We start from the raw sequence: 24,488 nt of genomic DNA, 5'->3' as shown, positions 1-24,488 counted from the left end.
AGCAGTATGGGGGGACAGAAGGAGGGCAGCAGGCCTCCTAATGAGGTAGGAGCATAGACGGGGCATGTAAGGTCTGCAAGGCCTGATTTTCCTGGGTGTGCATTCATGTACACCGCACATCCCTGCTCCTCCACGAGTGTGGCCTCAGTAGTTCAAAAAGTCCATCTGTGTACTCTGAATGGCAACACCAGCAACACCAGCAAAGATTATTCTTTACCATGTGTCAAACTTTGCTTCTTGGGCTGGAGGCATGGCTCAAGCAGTTGAGTGCCTTCCTAGCAGACATGAAGCCCTGAGTTCAAGCCCCAGTACAGCCAAAAAAAAAAAAGCGTAAGTTATAATGGTAAATGACAGCACTATTTTCTTTCTGACAAAGCAATGAAGCTTGATTTTAACTCACCTATGGTTAGAGAAGAGCTGGTGAATTGGAACTTGCATGCAGGTCCACCTGGCTAAAGAACCTACACTCTTCATCACTAGTGTGTGCAAACTATCTGAGTGCTATCTGTGTGACCTAGGTGTATCATTTTGAGACCTGGGTGTATGTATATGTGGCCAAGCTGTGTACACAAGTGTGTGGGGCAAGTGTCTCTGCTTGTGTGCCATGCAGATAAGAAAGGTGTGCAAGAATGGGTCTGGATTGCAGCTCCCCAGAGGACATAGGTGAAATTCAGAGTAAGGAAAATGCTGGGTGTGGGGATGCACACTGTAATCCCAGCATTTGGGAAGTGGAGACAGGAGGATCTCAAATTCAAGGACAGCCTGGGCTACATATCAAAACCCTGTCTTGAAAAATAACAACAAAAGCCGAGAGTAAGGAAAGAAGAGTTGAGCTCCTGGAGGGGCCCTCTCTGCCCCAACCTCTTCCTTTGACAGTGAGTGTGGAAGGGGAAGGTGCTGTGAGTCCTCATAGAGGGAATCCAGAGCCAGAGAGAATAGCCATTAACCAAAGGTAGGGAAGGGAGAGAAGAGAGAAAGTCCGAGAGGGAGGGAGAGGAGGACTCCTGTTGCAGGCTCATGAGTGGAAGAAGGGTGAGCTGGGCTAGAGGAGGGGGAGGAGAGAACAAGAACTGTGATGGGAAGAGAAGGCACAGCTGAGCAGGGGGTGGATAGAGGGGGCAGAAAGGAAGAAAGACATATGGGAGCACTTCCCCCACACTCGACTGCTTCTTCCATTTATTATGTCCCTTAGAGGATGGACAACTGTGGCTGGTGAGGTGTCCTCTCCTAGCTCAACACCTCTGCTCTGCCCAGAGACCTTATGCCACCGAACAGGGTTACCATGGCAACTGTGAGACCTCTAGGATAACCACAGATAGGCCTAGCCAGCAGCTGCTGCTCTTGGGCTTTTGTGGTGGTGGTGGGAGGGAGAAGCTCCATCTGGACCAATCCCCACCTCCACCTCATTGGGCCTCCAGAACTGAGATGTACACTTCTCAGCTCCGCATGGGATCTCTCTCATATTTTCTGTGCCCCCCACCCCCCAACCCCCTACAAACACACATGGACACGCAAAACAGTAGCCTGAAACAGTAAAGCAGTAATAGAAAATGAACACTTCTTAAACTGCAGGAACATTTAGCCAACAGCGTTAGAGTTCAATGTGGACTTCAAGTTTAATTCACAAGAGCTGCACACTCTCAGTTCCTTGTTATTCTGGGAAGTCTCACCTAGGCCCTCAAAGAGGCAGGATGTAGCAGGGGCCCCCTCTGTACGTTCCAAGGCTGAGACAGCCTGAAGGCAGCAGCAGCGCCAGTGAGTGCTCCCAGAGAAGCCATGCTTCCCCACCTGGGCTGCTCTATCTCTGCCTAGGCTGCAGCCAGGAAGCTGGGGCAGGACAGGATGTCTCTTTGGTGAGGCCATCTTGAGGCCTTGTGGGGAAACCTTTGGAACCTGCTCACTGGGGAGATGCCAGAACATCAGACAATTCTGACAATTAGATGGAAGTAACTGAGGCCCAAGGGAGCAGTTAATTTGTCCAGGGTAACAGAGGGATCCTGTGACAGAGGTGGGACTATCATTGAGGGCTGTAAACTCCTGTCCACAGTTCTCTTCCAGCCCACACTAGCCACCCCCAGGGCTCATTCCTCAGGCCTGTGCTGCTCTGGACCCTGGAGACCACTGGATTGGACAGGCAAAAGCATCTTGGGTGGAGTTCATAGTCTATCTTTTGGGAGCTGAAATCTTGGTGATGCTTTGATCCTAAATGGGGAAGTTATAAGACTTTTAGTGAAAATACAGCCTCATTGCTTAGTGCACTACAGGTTGAAAACTTTGAATTAACAACTAAACTGAGGGGAGGGCTTCACCACTCCCTCTCCTCCCATTCGTAGCCCATCCACACTTGGCTGACTCCTGCAGAGCTCAGTGTGCTACTCCTGCGGGCTTATGGCCTGGAAGAGGGGAGGGAACCCATCTCCTAGAAAATGACCAGCATCGAACCTCGGGCAGGCCATGAGGGTTAAGAAGTTTAGAGATCTTTGTATGGTCATACAGGGAGTGTAATGGGACCAGGGAGCGACCCGTAGCGATTCAGTGGGTGGTGCAGCCTCTTCCTATGTGGTGCCACCCACTCAACCACCTCGATACCCCCACCCCCTTGCCCCAGCGGCTCAGAGGAAGAGGTGGGTGTGATCCCCGGGGCCCGGGCCGCTCGAGGTCAGCCGATCACAGCGGGCTTTGTAGAGGTCGCGCTCCCGAGCCAGGCGGGCCACCTCGACCCGCAGCGCGTCCAGCTGGGCGGCCAGGCGGGCGCGCTCGGCCTCCAGCCCGCGCCGCTGCTGCAGCCGCTTGGAGCGACAGGCCTGCGCGTATCCGCGGTTCTTCAGCGTGCGGCGCCTCTGCTTCAGCCGCAGCGCCTCGTCTCGTCCGCAGCCCCGCAGCTGCCGGTTTAGCTCCCGCACAGACATGGATACCAGCGCCGCATCCGAAAACCTCTCAGCCAGCTGCGGAGGAAGAGCGCAGGGATCTGGATCTAGACCCAGGTCCCAAAGCCAGACTGCTCCTGAGTCAGGAAAGCCTCTCCCCAGGCTCCCACCTTTACCTGAATGCTGGCTCTTCTACAGAATTTATCTCAGTCCACACCCCATCCCAGGACCCGCCATGCCCCAGTGGCCCTGGCTACCCGACTTGCGCCGCATTAGGCACGCCCCGAAGTGCCTAAAAGGCAGAGGCGAGCGAAACGCGCACCCAAACGCTGCGCACCCCTCAGCAGCCCACAGGGGACCAGACAGAACCCGCCCCGCCAACACGCCACTTTTCCCTGTCCTGAAGCCCTCAATCCTGTGACCCGCAAAAGATTTGGATTACGTCCTAATGCCCTCAACACCCCCGTCTGTGTCTATAATTAATAGGATGAATCCCAATCCGTCCTAAGAAGGTTGGGCCTTGGGGAAGCACGAAGCCTTGAAAAGGCCAACCTCAACCACAGCTGGGCTCCATTCCACACACCATGTATCTGTTTACTCTCTTGTAAATGGCTTGCTCCCCAAAACTCTTTAATTCTCATCCGGTCCCCTTTCGGTCCTCTTCTAATCTTCTCCGTGTCTCTCATGATTCAGCCTACTCATTTCTCTTCATTTTGAAAATACAATGTCGTTTTGTCTATCTGATTTCTTTCAAGGGCCCTTCTTCCCTTCTCCTGCCCTGTTTCTTTCCAGTCCATAATCCTCTCCAGAAATTCTCCTTCCTCTCTTCACTCACCTTTTTCTTCAGCAACAGGTCACTCACCTGGGCATGCTGAACTCCTGTTTCCTCTGGGCTCCCTGGGAAGTAGCCATGGGGCCCATCAGCAGGGACTGGGCCCTGACCCTGCAGTAGCTCCACAGCCTCATCAGGACTCAGCCCCAGGGCCTCCCCAGCCCCCAGCTGCTGCTGCATGGTGGCTAGCCAGTACAGGTCTTCCAGACCTGGCCGGGGGCCCTCAGAGACTCCCACCATGCCTGGCTCACTGAAGGTGGGTGAAGGAGGCACTGAGCTATAAGGTGTGGAGCCCAGTGAGGCTGTGGGGAGTCCAGATCGCCCCTCAGAGGGCTCCCGCTTTACCTCAAACTTCATCAAGTCAAAGTCATTGACATATTCCATGGCCAAGGGACTGGGGGGCAGTGCCATTCTAGGACTGGGCTAGCAGAGGTGAACCTGCAAGAAAAGGGAAAGGTCTGGAACACACAAAGGCTGCCTGTCATCCCCATTCACTGAACCTGTCTTCCCTCGAAGTCCAAATGCCCTGGAGCAAGAGTTCTGGAAAGCCAGAGTGATGACACAGCCCTGTTCTCAAGTCCAAATGCCCTGGAGCAAGAGTTCTGGAAAGCCAGAGTGATGACACAGCCCTGTTCTCGGCATAGTCACCTCCAGGCTGGAGGCAACCTTTCAGGTGGCAGGGGCTCCTGACAGGCCACAAGCAACTGAAGGCCTGAAGAAGAGAAAGGACAGCACAGCCTTTCACCCTACTGCTGCCTCTGTGATCTATGGAAAACAAAAGCGATATGGCAGTGCTTCCAACCCTAGTGCTGGGACATGGCTTGTCATCTCCAGAGGCACCATTCCATTTACAAGCAATACCTCTTCTGTTCGTTGAGGGTAGAGAGACTTTGTAAAATCTCCCAAAGTGTGTTCTATAGAACAGTAATTCTGAGAAGTACCTAAGAAGGGGTTGGTGCTCAGATAATTTTAGGAAGGGCTGCCTCCTATCCTCACTTCATGCAGATTCATAAAACACAAGAGCATATTAATCTGAGAAGTCCTTCAGCAAACCATCTATTCAACTTCAACACAGAGTGTCCCAAACTTATGACACAGGATCTCTCTCTCTCTCTCTTTCTCTCCCTCTATTCTTTTCTCCCTCCCTCCTTCCTCTCTGTTATCAACCACAGAGCACATGCTCAAGTAAGGAATCTCTGACTAGATGACCTCAGAGATACTTCCCAATCTGGAAGTCCCAGCAGGAGCCCATCTCCCAATTCCAGCAGCCTCACCCCCGACCACAGAAGAGGCATGGCAGGAAGTAGTTAGATTTTGACTTCTTCTTGGTAGACCTCTAGGTAGACCCAAGTCTAAATAGACCTCTTTTCAGCCACATCTCAGTCTCCCAAGCTCTGACCAGAGAAGTGGGAAGAGGGCCAAGGCCTCTCTTCCTGCCCTTGCTATGGAGCTCCTTGCCCCTAAGAGTACAGAGGGGTTGGAAGCAAAGACACAACTGAAGGGGACTCATCCTTGGCAGGAAGGAAATGGTGAGACACTGAGAGAGATGTCCAGAGAGAAGTGGGCTTGCAGAGACAAGGTAAGTGGGGCAGGTTGATTAACTTTTTGATGTGATAGCAGCTAGGGAAGAAGTGGGGTCGGACATATAAGCGTGAGGATTCTAGAAAACAAACAACAGAGAGCAGACAAGTATTGGAGGAGGGGGTTCTACACGAGAGGCCTAGCATCCAGATAGGCCCCAGGTATACTTACTTTAGGGATAGCAGAGATGATGTGGTCAGCGTCAGAGCCAGGCAGGCACAGCTTCCCCAGAGACTGGAGATGCCATGGAGCAATGCCTGGTGCCCCTGTGCTTAGAACAAGGGTCCTGTGGACACAGCCAAAGGGCACTCTTAAAGGGCCAGCTCTCTGAGATCATCTGTGGTTGTCAGGCCTCAGCCAATGAGGTAAAGGGATCATTTGCATAGCTCATTGGCCTGTGGGGTTGAGAGTAATGGAGAGGAGAGGACAAGTATGCCTGATTTCAAAGAAGGAGAGGGGACGTCTTCCCCCAAGAAAGTTCCTCATTGATGGTCTGACTCACATGTACTTGGTTCCCCCAATATAGAGCCATATTGGCCCCAAACACCACCTCTCCATGTGAACACAACCCTCAATCCTGAGCCACTCAAAGCCTGGGGTTGGGAAAGAGGGTCAAACAAGCTTTCAGCACCCTTACCTTCCAAGGCTCTGGGCCCCTCATCAGTGTCTGTGGGAAGTACAAGCTCGCTCAAACCCACTCTCACCTAGTCTGTTGGGTCTGTTTCCTTTTTTCAAGTATCCTCGCTCTTCTGCCTCTGCCCCACCTTCACCTTGATTTGCCTTATTCCCTCACAACCCTTGTGTCATAAAGGTAAGCAACTTTTTCCAGGCAATCTCTCACTCTTAATAATCCAGCCCCAGAGGTGCAGCCCACCTTAAGAGAAGGAGAAGAGAAATCGGGGAACTCTTCGACTCCCTTATGGGCCACCAAAGGACATTGAAATCTAATCACTACCAGTCCATCAGATATACTTTTGTAACTGCCCTCACAAGACCTCTGCCTCCTCTCACCTTTTCCCTGTGTGTGTCTCTATCTCTCTCCTCCTCTCATTCATCATGGTTCCCAGATGGCTAGAGGGTGACCTACATTTTCAGCCTAATCCCCTAACACCTCTTAGAGCTATCATCCCCCCAGTAGGAGTTGGAACGGGGATACTAGGAATTAGCCAAGGAGATGTTTAAACCTGTCCGAAGCTGTTTAAATAGGGTCTGTATTAGAATAGAACTCAGGAGTTAAAGGCTATTCCCTACCTTCTGAAGGCACCCAGACTCATTAACCATTGGGTTAATAGGTGTTCTTTTCCAACTCTTAGAGAAACCTGAGGGTCCGTCAGCCCTAAGGGTCCTCAGTTACAGAAATTAATCTGGTCCCAGCCTTAGGTGTTAGGGTTAGGCAATAACTAATAGATGCAGATTATTTAAGACAGTGGTTCTCAAAGTGTGGTTCCCAGGTGAGTAGCCTCGGCATCTCCTGGGAAATTGTTAGAGATACAAATTCTCTAACTTGACCTCAAACCCACTGAACCAAAAACTCTGGGTGCTGGACCCAGAAATCAATGTTTTAACAGGCCCTCCTGGCAATTCTGACACAAACTGAAGTTTGAGAAGCACTGGTTCTCAAACATGCTCTCCTGCCATGCTGTGTGAGTCAGCTTTCCATTCCTGTTAAGGTTTAGGTATGAAGTGTTCTCAAAAAGGCTCCTGTGTTGAAGGCTTGGTGTCCAGCTCATGGCACTATTGAAAGGTAATTGGATCATGAAAGAACTAACCTCATTGATGGGTTAATCAATTATCGGTTCATATCAAATGGATTATTAGGAGGTAGAGCCTACTTTACTGGGGGGTATACGTTTAAAGGGTGTATCTTGTTTCTGTCCCCTTCCTCTCTCTTTCCTTGAGCTGAGCATCTTTCCTCTGCCATGTGCTCTTTGCCATGATGTTTTGCCTTGTCTCAGGCCCAAAGCAATGGGTCCAAACAATCATGGACTGAAACCTCTGAAACTGTGAGCCAAAATAAATCTTTCCTCCTTTAAATGAATAGTGAGAGAAATTAATCTCAGATATTTTGTCATGGTGACAAAAACTAACATAATTACTATAATAAATACCAAGATAATCAACTTATAAAGAATTTATTTTGATGGGAAGTTTTGGAGGTTCCAGTCCATGATCAATTGACCCATTGCTTTTGGGCCTGTGGTGAGGCAGCCCATGATGGCAGGAGTACACAATGGAGTAAAGCTCACGTCATGGGTGAGACAAGAACAAGAGAGGAAGATGTAGGGGTGGAGGCCCCACATCCCCCTCCAAGGCATACCAGAAGACCTCCCATTAGGCTCCACCCCTTAAAGTTTCCACTACCTCTCCATAGTGCCAATTCAGGGAGATGGGCTTTGGGGAACACTTAAGATCTAAACTATAGTACGTGATTTCTCCACACATATTAGAAGACCTAGATCAGATGACATCATTGTCTTCCCATACCTGGGCCTTCATTTTATGGAGCAGAGTCCACTGTCATATTTCAAGTAGAAATGTTTCTCTTAAGCCAGGCTTGGTGGTACAATACCTGTACTCTCAGCTAGTCAGGATGTGGGGATCCTGTGAGTTTGAGGCCAGACCAGGCATAGTTATTGATACCCTCATCCCAAAAATACAAAAGAGAGGGGGCATGGCTCTAGTGATAGACTGTTTGCCTACTGGGTACAATCCTGGAGGCAGGATTCTCTTTTGTGGCTTCTCTTCACCTGTATCCTGTGCTCCTGTGCTATTTTCTCAGAAGAAACAAAATACTCAAGGCCTAGGAACCAGCCACAAAATGGGAACAAAAATCATGGAGCCACAAAATCCCATACACAAGCACATGGAATGTAGCTTTAAGGTGGATGCCCAGGAAAGAAACACTAGAATTTCTCTGAAAGAAGAAGGACTAGGACATGTTGAATGCAGCCTCCTTCCTCCTTTTCATGCCTGAGGTGGCCTGGCCAGACACTTGCCCCCACCGGGCAGCTGTCAGGTCTGCCCTGATCCTCTTGTTTACTGGAGGGCTCAAAGGAGAGGTGGGAGGGCTAAGCTGCTAAGGGGCTAAGAGAGTCAGACTAAACAAGCTCAGGCAAGTTGAGCCTCCGGGGGCTCAGACTGGGCAGCACTAACCAGGGAAAGGGGTCGAGGGAATGAGGGCTGGGCTCAGGTTGGGCCAGAGGAAAAGACCAAGGGCACAGAGAGAAGAGGCTGCACCAGTCAGTGGGGACCCAGGAGGCAGAGCCCATCCCAAGATGGGGATACTTGGAGACTATCAATAGATACTGAAACTGAAAGACTCAAAGACACGTGGAGACAGGGAAATAAAGATGAAAAAGATGAAGCCAGGGTGGACTCTAGAAATGATGGAGCAGCAGAAGAAGGCAAGGAGAGTAGCTAAGGAATCACAGAGGGTGGAACAAGTCAGGCACTCTCAAGGAAACAAAGGCTGTGGGCAGATGAAAGAGATGAGCAAAGAGCCATGGGGAGAGGACCAAGAAGGGAATCAAGGACAACAGGAAAGGTGGATAGGAGCAAGGACCTAGAAGAACAAAAGTGGTAGACGAGAGGGAACAGCGCTGAAGAGGGTGGCAGACAACTGTAATCCCAGCACTGGGGAGGCAGAGGCAGAAGAATTGAGAGTTCGAGGTCAGTCTGGGGTACATAGTGAGTTCCAGGCCAATCTAGGTTGTACAGTGAGACTCTGTCTCAAAAAAAAAAGGGAGGAAAGACAAGAGAGAGTAGGAAGGGAGAGAGTAGGAGGGAGTGGGAGGAAGGAAGGAAGGAAGGAGGTAGGAGGAAGGAAAGAAGGAAGGAAGGAAGGAAGGATGGAGGGAGGGAAGGAGAGAAGGAGGGAAGGAGGGAAGGAAGGAAGGAGGGAAGGAGGGAAGGAAAGAAGGAAAAAGAATGGGCAGATTGTCCAGCCACAGAGGAAGAGCCATGGCCAAAGGACAAAAATGTAGAAAGATGTGAACATGAGAATGCTAGATCTTGAGAAAGAGGCCCAGACAGGCACAAGACCTAGAGAAGTTGGATAATAAAGAGGAAGAGTAGTGGTGCATGCCTGTAATCCCAACACTGGGAAGGCAGAGGCAGGAAGGTCTCCAGTTTAAGCCAGATTGGGCTGTACAGCAAGACCCTGTCATCAGAGAGAGAGAGAGAGAAAGGAGAGATGACACAGAGGCAGCATTCCAGGATGCCACCTCACCTCCTCTGCCTTCAAGTCTGGAAGTCCAGACTGGCCTCAAACTCATGATCTTCGTGCCCCAGCCTTCCGAGTGCTGGGTTTACGGGTGTGACCACCCTAGTTCTGACTCTTGTTTGTCTAGACATTTGGTAATAGGTCCTAATTCTCAAAGCTCTTCCTGGGAGTGGCTCCTACACTGATTTGACAAATATTCATTAAACACCTATTCTGCACCAGTCACTCTGTCAGACATAAAGGATATCTCAGTGATTTAGACTGATGCTGGCCCTGCCTTCAGGGAGCTTGCAGACTGATGAAACAGAAACAACACATTACTGCCCTTAGGCCCAGGCAAGAACGCCTCTGCCCTGGTCCCTGTGTTTTAGAAGGCGTCATGCTGGTCTTCCTCCTGCTGAGTCCCACCCATCCCATAGTGTGAGAACTCCAAATGCTTCTGCTGCATACCCCAGGCACCCCAGAACCACACTTAAATGTCTAGGAATTTCCTGCCCAAGGAAAAGCTCAAGACGACTTCCAGAGCCCACATGGACCCTTTTCTGGGTTTTCTCTCCCACAGCAGGCCCACTCTACTGGGTATGAAGGGTGGCCACAGGGTGGCTGCTTGTAGGAGGCTGTGGATAGAGCTGGGGTGAGCAAATGGCCACATGTTTGCAGAGCCCTTCACAGCCCAAGATGGTATCAGGTGAGGGAAGAGAACTGGTTTCAGCTAAGAGACAGTGCTTGAAAGCTGCCTCACTTCACACCATCCATTCTCATTTAGAACCCTGGGGATTCCAAGTAAAATCTAAATTTGAACCTAGCCTTCCAGACCATTATGAAGTTTTCCATTTGTCAAGGGAGAAAAATAAAACATTTTTAACATTTTAGTTTTCTTTTTCTTTTTTAAAATATAAAGCTCAGTTTGTTGACTTGAGCTTTATATTTTAAATATTTAAACATGAGTTTTGTGAGTCTCTATTTGTATTCTTGACCCAGGCCTTACTTACATGTGTCAGAGATGCACCTACATTGAAACAACCCCCGTGCTTTTTTTCTTTTTGAAACAGGGTATCACAGTGTTACCTGGGCTGGCCTGGAACTCCTGTGCTTATGTGATCCTTCTGCCTCAGCCTTCTGAGTAGGTGGGACCAGGCATGAACAAAACCTTTTACCTGAGTTGAGGGCTGTGAAAACAGGCACCATTTCATGAATGTAATCTTCTAATACAAGGAGTCAGGGAGGAGGCAATTGTGGCATTGCAGGAATGAGTTGCCTAAGGAAGTCACATACTGAAACTAGTTAAGTGAATAAAAAGTGACCATACTAAAAAACAAAATATGTGACCTTGACCTCCAGGTCACTGGAGGGCTTCAGGCTGCAGGAATGACATATGAAAAGCTCCCAGGCAGGAAAGAAGTAGACACTATAGCTAGACAGCAGAAAGGAAGAAGACTGGTAATAAGTGAGGTTAAAGCAGAGCCAGACCATGCAGAGCCTGGTGGGCCACCAGAAGATTTGGGCTTTATTCTAAAACCAATGAGAAACTACTAAAGGGTTGTCAGTGCAGATGTGATGTGATCAGATTTGTATGTGAAAAGCTCACTTAGGCTCTTTGTGTTTGCAGAGGAGGAAACAGTGGAAGCAGAGTGAGACTGGGAGGCTAACACAATATCCAGGTTGCGTTTGGAGGTGTCCTAAGCTGGTAATTGTACCAGAATGTGGTGGTACAAGGTGAGGCAGCTTTTGATTACTAGCACTCAACTGGAAGTACTTATTTTTCCATCCCTGATGTCATCTTGGATTGTAAAGGGCTCTGTATGCAAACAGGTAGCCCTCCCATCTGCCCATCTTCACTTGTATACAGTGGCTTACCAAAGGGAGTTAGCAAAGCGGGACTGGAGAGAGGGAAAAGTTGAATTGCATTGTAGTTGCAATCAGCTGATCCCATAGGCACTCCAGAGCTGGGACGGACCTTCAGAGTTGTCACAAATTGAGGCAAGGCAGTAGGCTTCTGTACTCCTATAACAGCTAATAACCAGAAATACACTGCCTCTGAGGAAAAGACATTGCATTTGGCATGACAGCTCCCTGTAGCCACAGATAGTGCTCAAAGAAGTATAGTGGGTCTATCTTATCCACAGTTTCACTTTCCCTGGCTTCAGTTACCTGTGATCAATCACAGTTCAAAAATATTAAATAGTATTTCCATAAATAAATAAATCAAGATTTTAAATTGCTTGCCATTCTGAGTAGTGTGATGAAAGCTTACACTTTCATGCCCTGTTCCACCCAGGACATGAACCATCCCTTAGTTCAGTGTATCATGTTATATATATAACCTGCCTGTTAGTTACTTAGTAGCCATCTCAGTTATTATCACAGTGCTTGTGTTTATGTAACCCTTATTTTATTTAATAATGGCCACAAGGTGCAAGAATAGTGATGATTCTCCTTCTGATATATCATCCAAAGATCAACAGTGGCCTAACGCTACATCATAGCACCTCACTTCATCTCATCATGTAGGCATTGCATCATCTCACATCATCACAAGAAGCATAAATATAGTACAGTGAGATATTGTGATACTTTTATTACAGTATATTGCTATAATAATTATCATTAATGTCTTACTATGCCTAATTTACAAATTAAACTTTATCATAGGTATATACATAAATGTATAGGAAAAACAGTTTCTGTAGGGTTTGATGCTATCTGTGGTTCTAGGACTCCCCCCCACTGTGTCCTAGACAAGTGGGGACTCAAATAAATGGGGACTGGGTTCATCCACAGCCAATACTCAGCTGCTGCTGAGACAATGGGCACCACAGTCCTAAAGAGGGGTCTAGACAGAGCACTAAGGTGTTCATTGCAGGGGGTCTGACACTTCAAAGGTCTCTAGAAAGGAAAAAAAAAAAACCCACAGATCAGGGCAAAGGTGGTCACACTCTGCCCCCTGGTGGTACTCCTTGGACACTGTGCCAGTTGGTGAAACAGACTGGGGGCTGGGGGGGGCGGGGAACTGAACATGAAGAGTGTGGTAAATTAAGGGAGAATTAGCAACACAAGGAAATCCTGAGAAGAGCTGCTTGCTCAGTCTGCTTAAAGCTAAAGAGGAAAGTAACGGTGGAAGAGAAGAATTTGGAAATGTGGGACTCATTCATTCCTTCATTCAAACCAACATTTATTAAGTGATTAATATAGGCCAAATACTGCTGGGGAATAAGATAAAACAACACTAAAAATTTTGTTCCTTCCCTGTATGTGGGAGAAAAGAAGGCAAGTGGAGAGGTGGATGTCATGCTGCTAAATAAATAGCAGCCAGATTATGGAGGACATTGGATACCATGTAATAGGAAGCCCTGAAGAAATTTTAATCCTATGAGTATTAAGACCTAATTTTTTTTTTGGTGGGACTGGGGATTTGAACTCAGGGCTTCATGCTTGCAAAGCAGACATTCTACCACTTGAGCCACACCTCCAGCCCTAGGATCAAATTTTTTAAATGATGATTCAAGAGAACAGTATAGGATTACAATTGGGAAAAAACCATGGAAATTAGAGTCAGAAGGACTTGGATTGCGATTTCATTTCTTCTATCAACCAGATGTGACTTTGAGCAAATGACTTAACCTCTCTGAGGCTCAGTACCCTCATCTATAAAATAGAGTTGTGGTGAAACTAAATGAGGTCATGAATGCACAACTGCTTGCATGGGGCCTAGAATCTACTATCCATACCATAAGTATTCCTCTCTTAACTCTCCAGAGTGAGATTATATGTTGGGTGGGTGGAGAGTGGCTTAGTAAAGAGTGAGGTGTTGGTGTTTGAGTGACAGGTGACCAAGAGGACATGGAAACCATCACCTGCAGACAGGCAAGAGATAAGCCCCAGTGGTCATGGGATAGACATACATTTGAGAGGTGAGAAGAACAACTCCAAAGGTCCTGGTATCTGATTAGCTATGGAGAATAAGAAAAGAATAGTTCAGATGGATTCAGGTTGCCTCTAGGGCAATACCCTATATCATTGAAATAGGGAACCACAGAGCACATGCAAGATTATGAAGATGATGACCTTCAGAAGGTCAGAGATGCTGTCACCAAGGTGCACACCTTTAGGGCTAAAAAGCAGCCAAGAGGCAGCTGTTTGCAGCAGGGTGGGTGTGGACAGAGGTTAGATGCAGGGCCTAGAGGGGAGAAGTCCAAGTATACATGAAGTTGAGCACATGCTGGAGCCTGAGTGGGAAGAAATAGAGACAATCTGCAAGCCCACGGCTGGAGGCCAGCTCTCCTCTGGCCACTATGTTCCAGCACAAAACTCTAAGTAATCTGAGAATCAAGATTGTTTCTATTGCAAATAACAGAAATCCACTTAAAATTAGCTTGAGCAAGAGAATAAAGTTATTAATTCCTATAATTTAAGTCAGGAATCCATTGCTCTTCATCCTTCTGCTCTTCTGCTCTACTTCCACTGGGCTGGCTTCTGTCTCAGGCAGGTTCATATTTTGTGTCACATGCAGCAGCTCCAGGCCTATATTCTACCAGGTCAGCAAACCTAGCAGAAAAAAACCTCATTTCCAAAGTTTCCAGGAACAAAAAAGCCCAGAAAGGGATCTCATGCCCATCCCTGATTACTGTCGCAAGAATGAGGAATCACAAATTGGCTAAACTAAGAGGAGCAAGGTCAGATCCCCATGATGCCAAAGGAAAATCAGGGAGATGTTGTACAAATACTCATGTGGATATGTTGAATTTGAAGCGCTGTGTCATCTGGAGTGATATCTATCTATATCTCTCTATCTATCTGTATCTATCCCCAATGGACCCAAGTTGAAGAGATGTCTGAATGGAGAGACAGCTTGAAAATTTATCTGAGAACTTTAAGATAATAGCAGCTAGGCAGGGACAAATGAGTTCCTCAGGTGGGTGTGGAGAGAATGACCAGATTAGACAATCAAGGAATAGTCCCTGGGGGTAGAGAGACTACACCAATTTCATGGTAAGGGGAGAAACAGCGTTTTTTTAGGAGTTGGAAATAAGGGGGACCTTAGCTTTGGAGCGTTGGAAAACAGAAAAACCTGAGGCTGGGAGTGTTGTCCTTAGGAAGAACTAGAAAAGCAAAGCCCAACTTCTGAGCTTCTAGGGGGTTCCCGCCCCAGGCCTCACCCTTCATTCCTAGGTTGTTTGCCACCCAGTGTCTGTCGTCGTTGCTCTATCTTTCAGGAGCAAGAGTCCACAAAGTTACATCATGAACAGGGTGGCTTGGCCGAGCGCGGGGCGGGGTCTATAAGGGGGCGTGGTCTCAAAGGGGGCGGGACCGGGGTGGACCCAAGCCTCCAATGGGAGAAATGGGCTTAGAGGTACGAAGAAGGGTAGGGGCTGCTGAGCAGAGCCGAGCCAGGGCCTGGAGCCTGGGGCCGGGGGATGGGCTGCCCGCGGGCGGAGAAAACCAGCTTGGTTCCGCCCCTGCGCTGCCGGCCTCGGTCTTTAAGCGCCTCCCGCCCAGCCTCAGCGTTGAATCGCTTCGCCGCGCTCCCTCCTTCCCTGCTTGCCTTCCTTTTCTCCCCGACTCCGCTCGGTTCCAGTGGCCAACCCTGCATCCCCAGCCCAGGTGCCATGGCTGCTGTGTACCGCCCCGGCCTGCGGTGAGTGACCCCCAGCCCGGGGCCCACCTGCACATTCCGCTGTGCTCGCCCCCTCGGGGCTGCCTCCCACTGGTTTCCCATCCTAGGAGGACGCCCGCAGGTCGACTGAGTCGCGATCCAGGCCTCAGGACTGTGCGTGCCTCCCGAGTCAGCCACTCGGGCTCCTCTGGTTTCCGTCCGCCCCTACCCCTCCCTGTCTTGCTTGCCTGTCCGCGCCGTCTCCATCTGCCATTCTCAGAACTTCTTCCCCTTCTTGCTCGGCCCTGCGTCTTGGTGTATCGGCCTTCCCTGTAGTTCTTTCAGACCCCTTGAGGACTCCTAGTCAGCTCCCCAAGGTGCTGTGAGGAGCAGTAGGGCAGTGGAGCCAAAGGGCATGAGCTCCTGGGGGCCTGAGCGCAGAGTTCCCTAAGAAGATAGAAGGTAAACATCAATTCCCCGCCTCCCCCAGCCTGGAACCTGGCGGGAAGCCCAGTGGAGCCTGAGGGACCAGCACCTAGGAAGGGAGGGAAGCAAGATGGGAGGAGGGGACCAAGTTGCTGTCCTTTCTACATGGCTGGCTTCTTCCCCTGTGCAAGCTTGGAGCCCTAGGCTTGTCCTGCCTATCTGGCCTTCCCTTTTACAGCCTCCCCTCTTCTCTGCTATCTCCTTTTCTCCCCAGCTTTTTGTTCCAGAGTCTGGAATGACCCCGTGTCTCTCCCAGGACATGTTCTATTTGGCCATCCCATGTGGGTGGCCTCTGGAGGATAGGGAGAAGGTCCCACCCATGGCACCAGAGGAGGATGTGGGGCTTCACAAGAAATAACCCCAGCCCCCAGAAGGAAAGAAGCTGTCAAGACTGTGCCTTTTAAATTAATGCTCAGGGAAGACTCTCCCCGGCAGGATCAGACCCAGGTCCCAGGAACCCTCTTTCCCTGCCCCTGGGGTCACACTGCTCAGATGGCTGAAATCACCCCAGCCAGACCCAAACTCACACGCCCATGATCTCCACTAGAAAGGAGAACCCTCTCTCCCCCAGGGTTACAGCCTAGATCTGAGCTTCTTGCAGTCTTATGTTCCACGCTACCACCAACCCCTAAAGCTCTCTAGGCATGTAAACTTCTAAGAAAGACAACTGGGGGGGGGGTGCATAGGCTTGTGCCATCCTGGTGTGCAGTGGGTTTCTGGGAGGTGGGGCCTCTCTTGGCCTTTGCTATCAGGGTCAGTCCACGCTGGGTCTAAGCCAATCAGAACAGACCTGTTCCTTGCTTCTAGGGTCATGACTGTATTGACAGTATAGAGACCCTGCCCTCTTGGGAATTGAGGCATGAACCCCAACCATTCACTCCCCAATGTTCAGTCTTTCACATAGTTCAAAAATACTACCTAGCATTTTATACAATAATTGTTGACCCATGTGGGCAGCAGAGATCTGCTGCCTCACCTATATCTGTGTAAGAGTCCTAAACATCTTGAGGGAAATAGAGACCTGATGTAGAAACCTAGAACAGGAAGAGGGCTATACCACCTCACAGGCTAGGTCCTTGGCTTGAGGCTTTTAGTCCTGCAACATTCACACACAAACTGTACTTGTGAATGCAAAGAACATGGATGAGGCTTCCATCAGGCACATGAAACTCTCACCTGGGCAGTTTCCCAACTTGGGCCAGAGAACACCTATTCATTTTTTCTTTTATTTTTTTGTGGTACTGAGGATTGAACCCAGGGCCTCACACATGCTAGGCCACACCCCTGGCCCCACACCTGTTCATTTCTAAACCTAGACCAGACATATTGAAACATGGGCATGGGCTGTACACGCAATAACACCAGCATGCCTACATGTGTACATCTGCAGCCAGCTGTGTGCCTTTATGCTCATCTGGCTTTACCTTAGCAATACTGTCCCTGGCTGACCAGGAAACACTCACATTATACATCATAAAGGCCGTAAGATGCGTGTGTTCTGAATTCATCCCACACACTAACTCTGACCTACTCTTCGTGGTGCCTGCACCCAGGCAGATCTTAGCATGCCCTCCAAGGCACAAGCTTTCCATCCTATGCTGTATACGTGTCTATCCTCCATGACACAGCTGGCTTATCGCCTCCCTCGTCCTTCTCTGGCAGGCTTAGCTGGCACAGACTGAGCCCCTGGTGCTGGTCATCGCACCGTGGCATCCAGAACCTGCGGGTGCTCAGTGGAGACCTGGGCCAGTTGCCTGCTGGAGTGCGAGACTTTGTGGAGCGCAGTGCACACCTTTGCCAACCAGAGAGCGTTCACGTCTGTGATGGGAGTGAGGCTGAGAATACTGCCACGCTGGCCCTCCTGGAACAGCAGGGCCTCATCCGGAAGCTCCCCAAGTACAGTAACTGGTAAGCCCTGAGGCTGGCAGCACACAAGATAAGGGCCACTGCTTGGACTGAGGTCACTTTGGGTTCACCAAGACAAAATTAAATATAACTAGGCTGTCCCAATGGAATGAACAGGAATGGGAGCTTTGAGGGAAACAGACTAAAAAACTGGGATTGGTCGGTATTTTCATACGAATGAAGAAACTGATACAAATAAGAGCCTTTGCTCTTCTTCTTCTTTTTTTTTTTCTTTTTTCTTTCTTTTCCTTACCAGTTCAGGAAGCATTTGCCAGGGACAGAGATCCCTAGAGGGCTGGGCCTTGGGAAATCACCTCTTAGATGGGACAAAGCCTAGAAGAAGGGACTGAAATATAATTGGATGGGGGAAAAAATAGACCAACAAAAGAACATATTGTCAAAATTGGACTTTAAAATGGATCTGGGGACAAAGACTGTGGCCACCATCTTCCTGACAACCCCTTTTCTTCCAGCTGGCTGGCCCGCACAGATCCCAAGGATGTGGCACGAGTAGAGAGCAAGACGGTGATTGTAACTCCTTCTCAGCGGGACACGGTGCCCCTCCCAGCTGGTGGGGCCCGTGGGCAGCTGGGCAACTGGATGTCCCCAGCAGAGTTCCAGCAAGCTGTGGATGAGAGGTTTCCAGGCTGCATGCAGGGTAACCAGGGCAGGGACACAGAGGCCACTAACGGTATTACCAGATTTGAAACCCTTCATCCCAGTGACATTTTCCTCCACAGGCCGCACGATGTATGTGCTTCCATTCAGCATGGGTCCCGTGGGCTCCCCACTCTCCCGCATCGGGGTGCAGCTCACCGACTCAGCCTATGTGGTAGCAAGCATGCGTATCATGACCCGGCTGGGGACTCCTGTGCTTCAAGCCCTGGGAGATGGTGACTTTGTCAAGTGTCTACACTCTGTGGGCCAGCCCTTGACCTGGAAAGGTGAGCACCTACCCCACCCAGAGGAGGACACAGAGGCTTTCTTGCACACAGAGGGAACTCCAAATCAGACCCAGTCACAAACCTTGAGAACCTGTCAGAAGACAGAAATGAAAGCCTAATTCCCAAGACCCAGGAAAGCAATCTGGGCTGGGGGTGAGACTGTGTTTGGAGAGCAGTTTGTACCAAATTGAGAAAAGTCAGTCTCCATGTCCAAGAGAGGCATGAGAGATGACAGGTATTGAGCAAGAGGCTTTAGCCACCCATGCCTGAGTACTGCGACTACTCCCAAGAATCTCTCCTGCCAATTGTTGATCCCTTCAGCCCCCGACACCCCACTTCCTGATGCCACTGCCAGCAGCCCTATGACCCCATTGTCCCCAGGGGATCCGGTGAGCCAGTGGCCATGCAACCCAGAAAAAACCCTGATTGGCCACGTGCCAGACCAACGGGAGATCGTCTCCTTCGGCAGCGGCTATGGTGGCAACTCCTTGCTGGGCAAGAAGTGCTTTGCCCTGCGCATCGCCTCTCGCCTGGCCAGGGATGAGGGCTGGCTGGCGGAGCACATGCTGGTGAGGGCCTAGTGAGGAACTGGGCAGCTGTGGGGGACGGGGCAGGGACGGGACCTGGCCAGTCTGCCTCAGCCTGGCCTCCTTCCTGCCAGGTGCCAGGCTGGAGGGCACGGACTCTTTCCAAATGCCTGAAGCTTTGGCTCCAGACTGCTGAAAACTGCTCCCCCAGGCCTGTAGCAGAGCAGTGTACCTGTTTAGTGAATAAACATCAGTCTCCCCATTACCCATAGCTGTCCTTTCCCATGCAGACCATGCCTTGACCTCTGGTAACCTCCTGTTCCCTCTGTCCCCAATGCACAGGTCTTGGGTATCACCAGCCCTGCGGGGAAGAAGCGCTACGTGGCAGCTGCCTTCCCCAGTGCCTGTGGCAAGACGAATCTGGCCATGATGCGGCCCACACTGCCAGGCTGGAAAGTAGAGTGTGTGGGGGACGACATCGCCTGGATGAGGTTTGACAGTGAAGGTGAGGGGCCCTCAGATCATACTCTTGGTTCTGGCTTCAGTTATCCTGGTGGGCTTTGCCAGTGAGAACCTTTACCTGAACAGCCCACCCTGCCCCATGCCACGGGTGGCCTAGCTGCTACTGTCAGATCTAGGGTCTAAGAAGGGTAGAGCAGTCCCTTCTTCGCCTCATATCTCAATGTTCCCTGGTTGGTCCTTCCTTTCTTTAACTTCTCCTCCTGACAGGTCGACTCCGGGCCATCAATCCTGAGAATGGCTTCTTTGGGGTGGCTCCTGGTACTTCTGCTATCACCAATCCCAATGCCATGGCCACAATCCAGAGCAATACTCTTTTCACCAATGTGGCTGAGACCAGCGATGGTGGCGTGTACTGGGAGGGTATTGACCAGCCTCTTCCACCTGACATCACCGTGACTTCCTGGCTGGGCAAACCCTGGAAACCTGGTATGTGGGAGGGGGAAGTTATGATATGGGCCCCGGGGCTCAGGACCTTAATGATGGAAAAGCCTTCTCCACAGCCCCCAACCATGTTCTGGGAAGCACAGGAAAGTATGAATGTTTAGTTTCCAGGCCCAGCTAAGATCTCAGTTCATGTCCCAGTTCTACCAATCACTGGTCTTGGGGTTTGCATAATTACTTAACCTCCGTTCAGTTTCCCCACCAGTTAAATAGGAGTTATTATAGTACTCACTTCATGAGACTGTTGGAGGACTAAATTAAATAATACATACAGGGGAGTTAACACACTCCTGAATAGATAGCAAATTCTCGAAACTATAAGCTGGATTTTTTTTTTTAAGAGAGGAAGTAGGAGGACTGTTTTGAAAATTATTACAGAAGGAATTGAGCTCAAAACATAATCCATGACATTTGTCCCATTAGGAAAGGAGGAGGAAGTCCGTCTCCTCCTTTGCCCAACACTCCTCTTGCCACTGACTTCCACTGTCCCCTGCATAATAGCCACTGTCTAAACTCCAGCTTTGTTACTCTCATCCTTCCCGCCCCTCCAACACCTTTCCCACACTAAATCAGGCTAACACTTTACTCTTTCTCAGAAACTACTTTCTCAACCCTGTCATTACATGGATGCCCTCTCCAGCATTGTACTCTGGACCATCAGCTTTCTGTAGCCTTCTGCAGTTGCAGTCAGAGAGCCCAGAAACTGAGGGGTGGGACTGAAAAAGAGCATGGCAGGGGAGGGTGGCCTTGGAGTCACTGAAGCCTATATTCAAGTTTGCCAGGTGGGCCTAGCAGTTAGTCTCCTTGTCTAATCACCCTTCATTTTCTCTAACAGTGTCCCTCAGCCTCCCCATTCAACTGAGAAATCCAAGAAACTTCATATTTCCCCACAGGCTAGTTTCCCAACCCTTTCATCATCTCCAAATTCACGGGTATAACTAGGGCATCTTGTACCCAGCTTCAATTCTCAGAACAATAAATACCCTGTGCTAGGTCCTGCACTGGGAGCTAATGAAGGATGGCTCTTCTCTGAGAAGGAAGGCAGAATTTGCAGAGTGTTGGCTCCATGGCTTCCCCACCCCCCAGATCTGACCAGCCAACCTCCAGTTGGAGAAAGTACTGTGCCCATTCAGGGGCCCCATGGTGGTGCATCACATATGTGCCACTGACTTGGTCCCAACCCCTCTCCAGGGCACCTGGATGACCATGTGCCAGATGATCTGAGTGCCCCAGATTACACCTGCCTAGGTTATATCCCTGTTGGAGTTCCTCAAGCACTACCTACCGTTCCACCAGGACCTAAGCACGCCCAGGGAAATCACCAAAACTCTCTTAGCTTTAAAATCAATTTCTATCTGGCCAGGCACAGTGGCTCACAGCTGTAATCCTAGCTACTCAGGAGGTAGAGAGTGGGAGGGTTGAGGATCAAGTCCAGGCTGAACAAAAAGTTAGCAAGACCCCCATCTCAACAAATAAAAGCAGGGTATGGCACACACCTGTCATCCCATCTATAAGGGAAGCCTAAATAAAAGGATCCAGGTTCAGGCCAGCCTGGGTCCTATTTAAGAAATACCTAAAGCAAAAAGGTCTGGGGAATGGCTCAAGTGGTAGAGCACCTGTCTGGCAAGAGCAAGGCCCTGAGTTCAAACCCCAGTACTGAAAAAAAAAAATCAATTCCTGTTTACATTTTGATAGCTCAGAAGAGTCTGTCTTCCCAGGTTTGCTTATAGAAAAAAGCCAATTGTTTGAAATACTGACGTAACATTCTCAGTTTTAGGCTTGGGAAATAATTCTGTAAATAAACAGTTTCTAGAAGAAAAATTATCATATCTTATGCCAATATCTAACTCCATTGCTCATGAGCCCACTCCTCTCCCACTCCTCTCTGACAGCACCATTATGGATAAATAGCCTTATCTTTTGGGGAAGATGTCTTAGCTCCCTTCTGTCTGTTCTTTACCACACAAGGTTGTGGGTAGCCAGTGAGGCAAAAAGAGATTGTGCAAGAGTGTGTATACTTGTAGATGTGTATTGGGTGTGGACATGACCTTGGAAGTGATGGTATTTTATTTCCTCTGCCAGGTGACAAGGAACCCTGTGCACACCCCAACTCTCGTTTTTGTGCTCCTGCTCGGCAGTGCCCCATCATGGACCCAGCCTGGGAGGCCCCAGAGGGTGTCCCCATTGATGCTATCATCTTTGGAGGTCGCAGACCCAAAGGTAAACAACATGTGGGCTCTGTGTCTTCCTGGTAAAAGGTCTAGCTCTACAGTAAGGCCCACTGCCCTCCTGTATTTAAAACTTAGGGAGCCTCGGCCTCAACTATAGTCTGTCTCCAGAATTCTCCCTTGGTGAATGCAGAATTCTGGGAGACATGGGGTCTGGAAATGGGATAACTGAGGTCCTTAGGAGAGAGAGAAAGACTGAGAGTCACGATCACTAGAAGGGACAGAGATCGAGTCCAAGGACAGGGCTGTGTGTGACCCTATGAATTGGTGTTCTAGGGGTGCCCCTGGTATATGAAGCCTTCAGCTGGCGTCATGGGGTGTTCGTGGGTAGTGCCATGCGCTCTGAGTCCACTGCTGCAGCTGAGCACAAAGGTGAGCACACATCCCCCATCGCTCCTTTCCTCCTTACCCCTTCTGAGCTAGACCCTCCTCTTGCCCACTTGGAGAGTCTTTGGCGGCCCCACCCCTTCCCACTTCTCCCTTTTCCCCCATTTTCTCTTCGCTTTCCTTTAGGATATCCCAGAACTGAACCAACTTCCTCTAGTTGGATATAGGGTACCCTTTTCTTTCCCAGAAAGAATATTCCTTACCCATTCTTCTCCCCGCCCTAGGGAAGATCATCATGCATGACCCATTTGCCATGCGGCCCTTTTTTGGCTACAACTTTGGGCGCTACCTGGAACACTGGCTGAGTATGGAGGGGCACAAGGGGGCCCAGCTACCCCGCATCTTCCATGTCAACTGGTTCCGGCGTGATGAGGCAGGCCATTTCCTGTGGCCAGGCTTTGGGGAGAACTCTCGGGTACTAGACTGGATCTGCCGGCGGTTAGAGGGGGAAGACAGTGCCCGAGAGACTCCCATTGGGCTGGTGCCAAAGGAGGGAGCCCTGGATCTCAGTGGTCTCAAACCCATAGATACCACTCAGCTGTTCTCACTCCCCAAAGACTTCTGGGAACAGGAGGTTCGTGATATTCGGAGTTACCTGACAGAGCAGGTCAACCAGGACCTGCCCAAGGAGGTGTTGGCCGAGCTGGAGGCCCTGGAAGGACGTGTGCACAGAATGTGACCTAAGGCTCCAGACTAGCAGGACAGCATAACATCCCTATCTGAGAATAGGGAACCCCTACACTTGCAGAAAATAAGAGCAATTTGATATTAACATCCGAGTGTCATGAGACCAGGCCACAGACCTTCCCTCACTGTCCAATAATAAGTGATGCTCATTTATTTTAGACAATATTTGTGCTGTTTTTATTTCCTATCTAAATCACAGGCTTCCTGCTAACACCAGTATCACCACTGGGTCACACAAATAGTAACTGCTAGAAGACATATCCACTCTATGTCCTGAGGTCTTAAAAAGCTAGGGACCTCTGAGTTGGGGGCATGGCTCATGTGGTAGAGTACCTGCCTAGCAAATACAAGGCCCTGAGTCCAAGCCCCGGTACCATCAAAAAAAGAAAAAACAATAAAAGATAGGTGCCTCAGCAAGCTTCTCAGTACAGTGCCCTTGGCTAAACTCTTGATGTCCCACGCAGACATGCAAAAGCCTCTATAACTCCACTCTACAGCGAAAGTGATATCATTGTTGGTTCTCAAACCTCTTCTTCCCCCTGCCTCATCTAGAATGGTACTCAAAGTATTCATGAAAGGATACTCAATATTAAGACAGCTAACACTTGTATGGTACTTTCTGTGTGCCGGGCACTGTTGGAAGCACATTACAAAACAACTCTGAGGAAGGTACCATTTTACAGTTAAGAAACAAAGGTGGGCAGGGTATGGTGGTGCATGCCTATAATCTCACTGCTTAGGATGCCAAGGCAAAAAGATCATGAGTTTAAGGCCAACCTGGCTACATAAAGAGACCCCGTCTACAAAACAAAGAAACCAAGGTGGCTTGGGGGTGTAGCCCAGTGGTATGTTCCATCCCCAGCACTGCAAAAAAGAAAGAAAGAAAGGGGCTGGTGGAATGGCTCAAGCAGTGAGAGCACCTGCCTAGCAAGTGTGAGGCCCCAAATTCAAACTCCAGTGCCACAAAAAAAAAAAAAAAAGCACAGAAAAGTCAAGTAACTTGGCCAACGCCACACAGTAAACAATAAAGCCTAAATAATAACTGTGTAGCTATCTCTTGCAGAGCAGCATAGAGTTCCAGAACCATAAGATCTTAGAAGTCACCCGTTCCATGCTTCTCAAACTTGAAAGTACATATTAATCACCTGTGGATTGTGTTAAAATGTACATTCTCACTCAGCAGGTGTGGGATAGCCTGGAGATTCTGTTTTTCTTATGAGATCCTAGGTGATGCTGTTGCTGCTGTCCTGGGGACCACAGTCTGAC

General features: G+C 49.5%; 2 protein-coding genes across 8 annotated transcripts; one reads left to right on the top strand and one right to left on the bottom strand.

Annotated features, from left to right (window-relative positions):
* Positions 1–1,548: 1,548 nt before the first annotated feature.
* On the bottom strand, positions 1,549–15,570 carry Nrl (neural retina leucine zipper). 7 transcript variants are annotated; one of them, XM_074068315.1, is made up of 3 exons: positions 15,344–15,570; positions 4,045–4,137; positions 1,549–2,945 (listed from the first exon to the last, which is right to left on the bottom strand). In XM_074068315.1, exons 2-3 carry the CDS (start codon positions 4,108–4,110, stop codon positions 2,613–2,615), a joined length of 399 nt encoding a protein of 132 aa, XP_073924416.1. In that variant the 5' UTR covers positions 4,111–4,137; positions 15,344–15,570; the 3' UTR covers positions 1,549–2,612. The 7 variants fall into 7 exon arrangements, with proteins under 7 accessions (XP_073924416.1, XP_073924414.1, XP_073924413.1 ...); XM_074068313.1 differs by lacking the exon at positions 15,344–15,570 and adding an exon at positions 5,452–14,880; XM_074068312.1 differs by lacking the exon at positions 15,344–15,570 and adding an exon at positions 10,571–14,880 and having other exon boundaries at positions 3,730–4,137.
* Pck2 (phosphoenolpyruvate carboxykinase 2, mitochondrial) lies at positions 14,911–23,385 on the top strand. The gene is made up of 10 exons (XM_020164199.2): positions 14,911–15,137; positions 17,244–17,489; positions 17,960–18,144; positions 18,227–18,430; positions 18,812–18,999; positions 19,300–19,462; positions 19,687–19,905; positions 22,003–22,140; positions 22,425–22,520; positions 22,760–23,385. Exons 1-10 carry the CDS (start codon positions 14,917–14,919, stop codon positions 23,212–23,214), a joined length of 2,115 nt encoding a protein of 704 aa, XP_020019788.1. The 5' UTR covers positions 14,911–14,916; the 3' UTR covers positions 23,215–23,385.
* The last annotated feature ends 1,103 nt before the right edge of the window (positions 23,386–24,488 follow it).

Source organism: Castor canadensis, chromosome 3 (genome assembly GCF_047511655.1).
Source record: "Castor canadensis chromosome 3, mCasCan1.hap1v2, whole genome shotgun sequence".
Classification (NCBI taxonomy): domain Eukaryota; kingdom Metazoa; phylum Chordata; class Mammalia; order Rodentia; family Castoridae; genus Castor; species Castor canadensis.
This window is presented reverse-complemented; position numbering and strand designations above follow the sequence as displayed.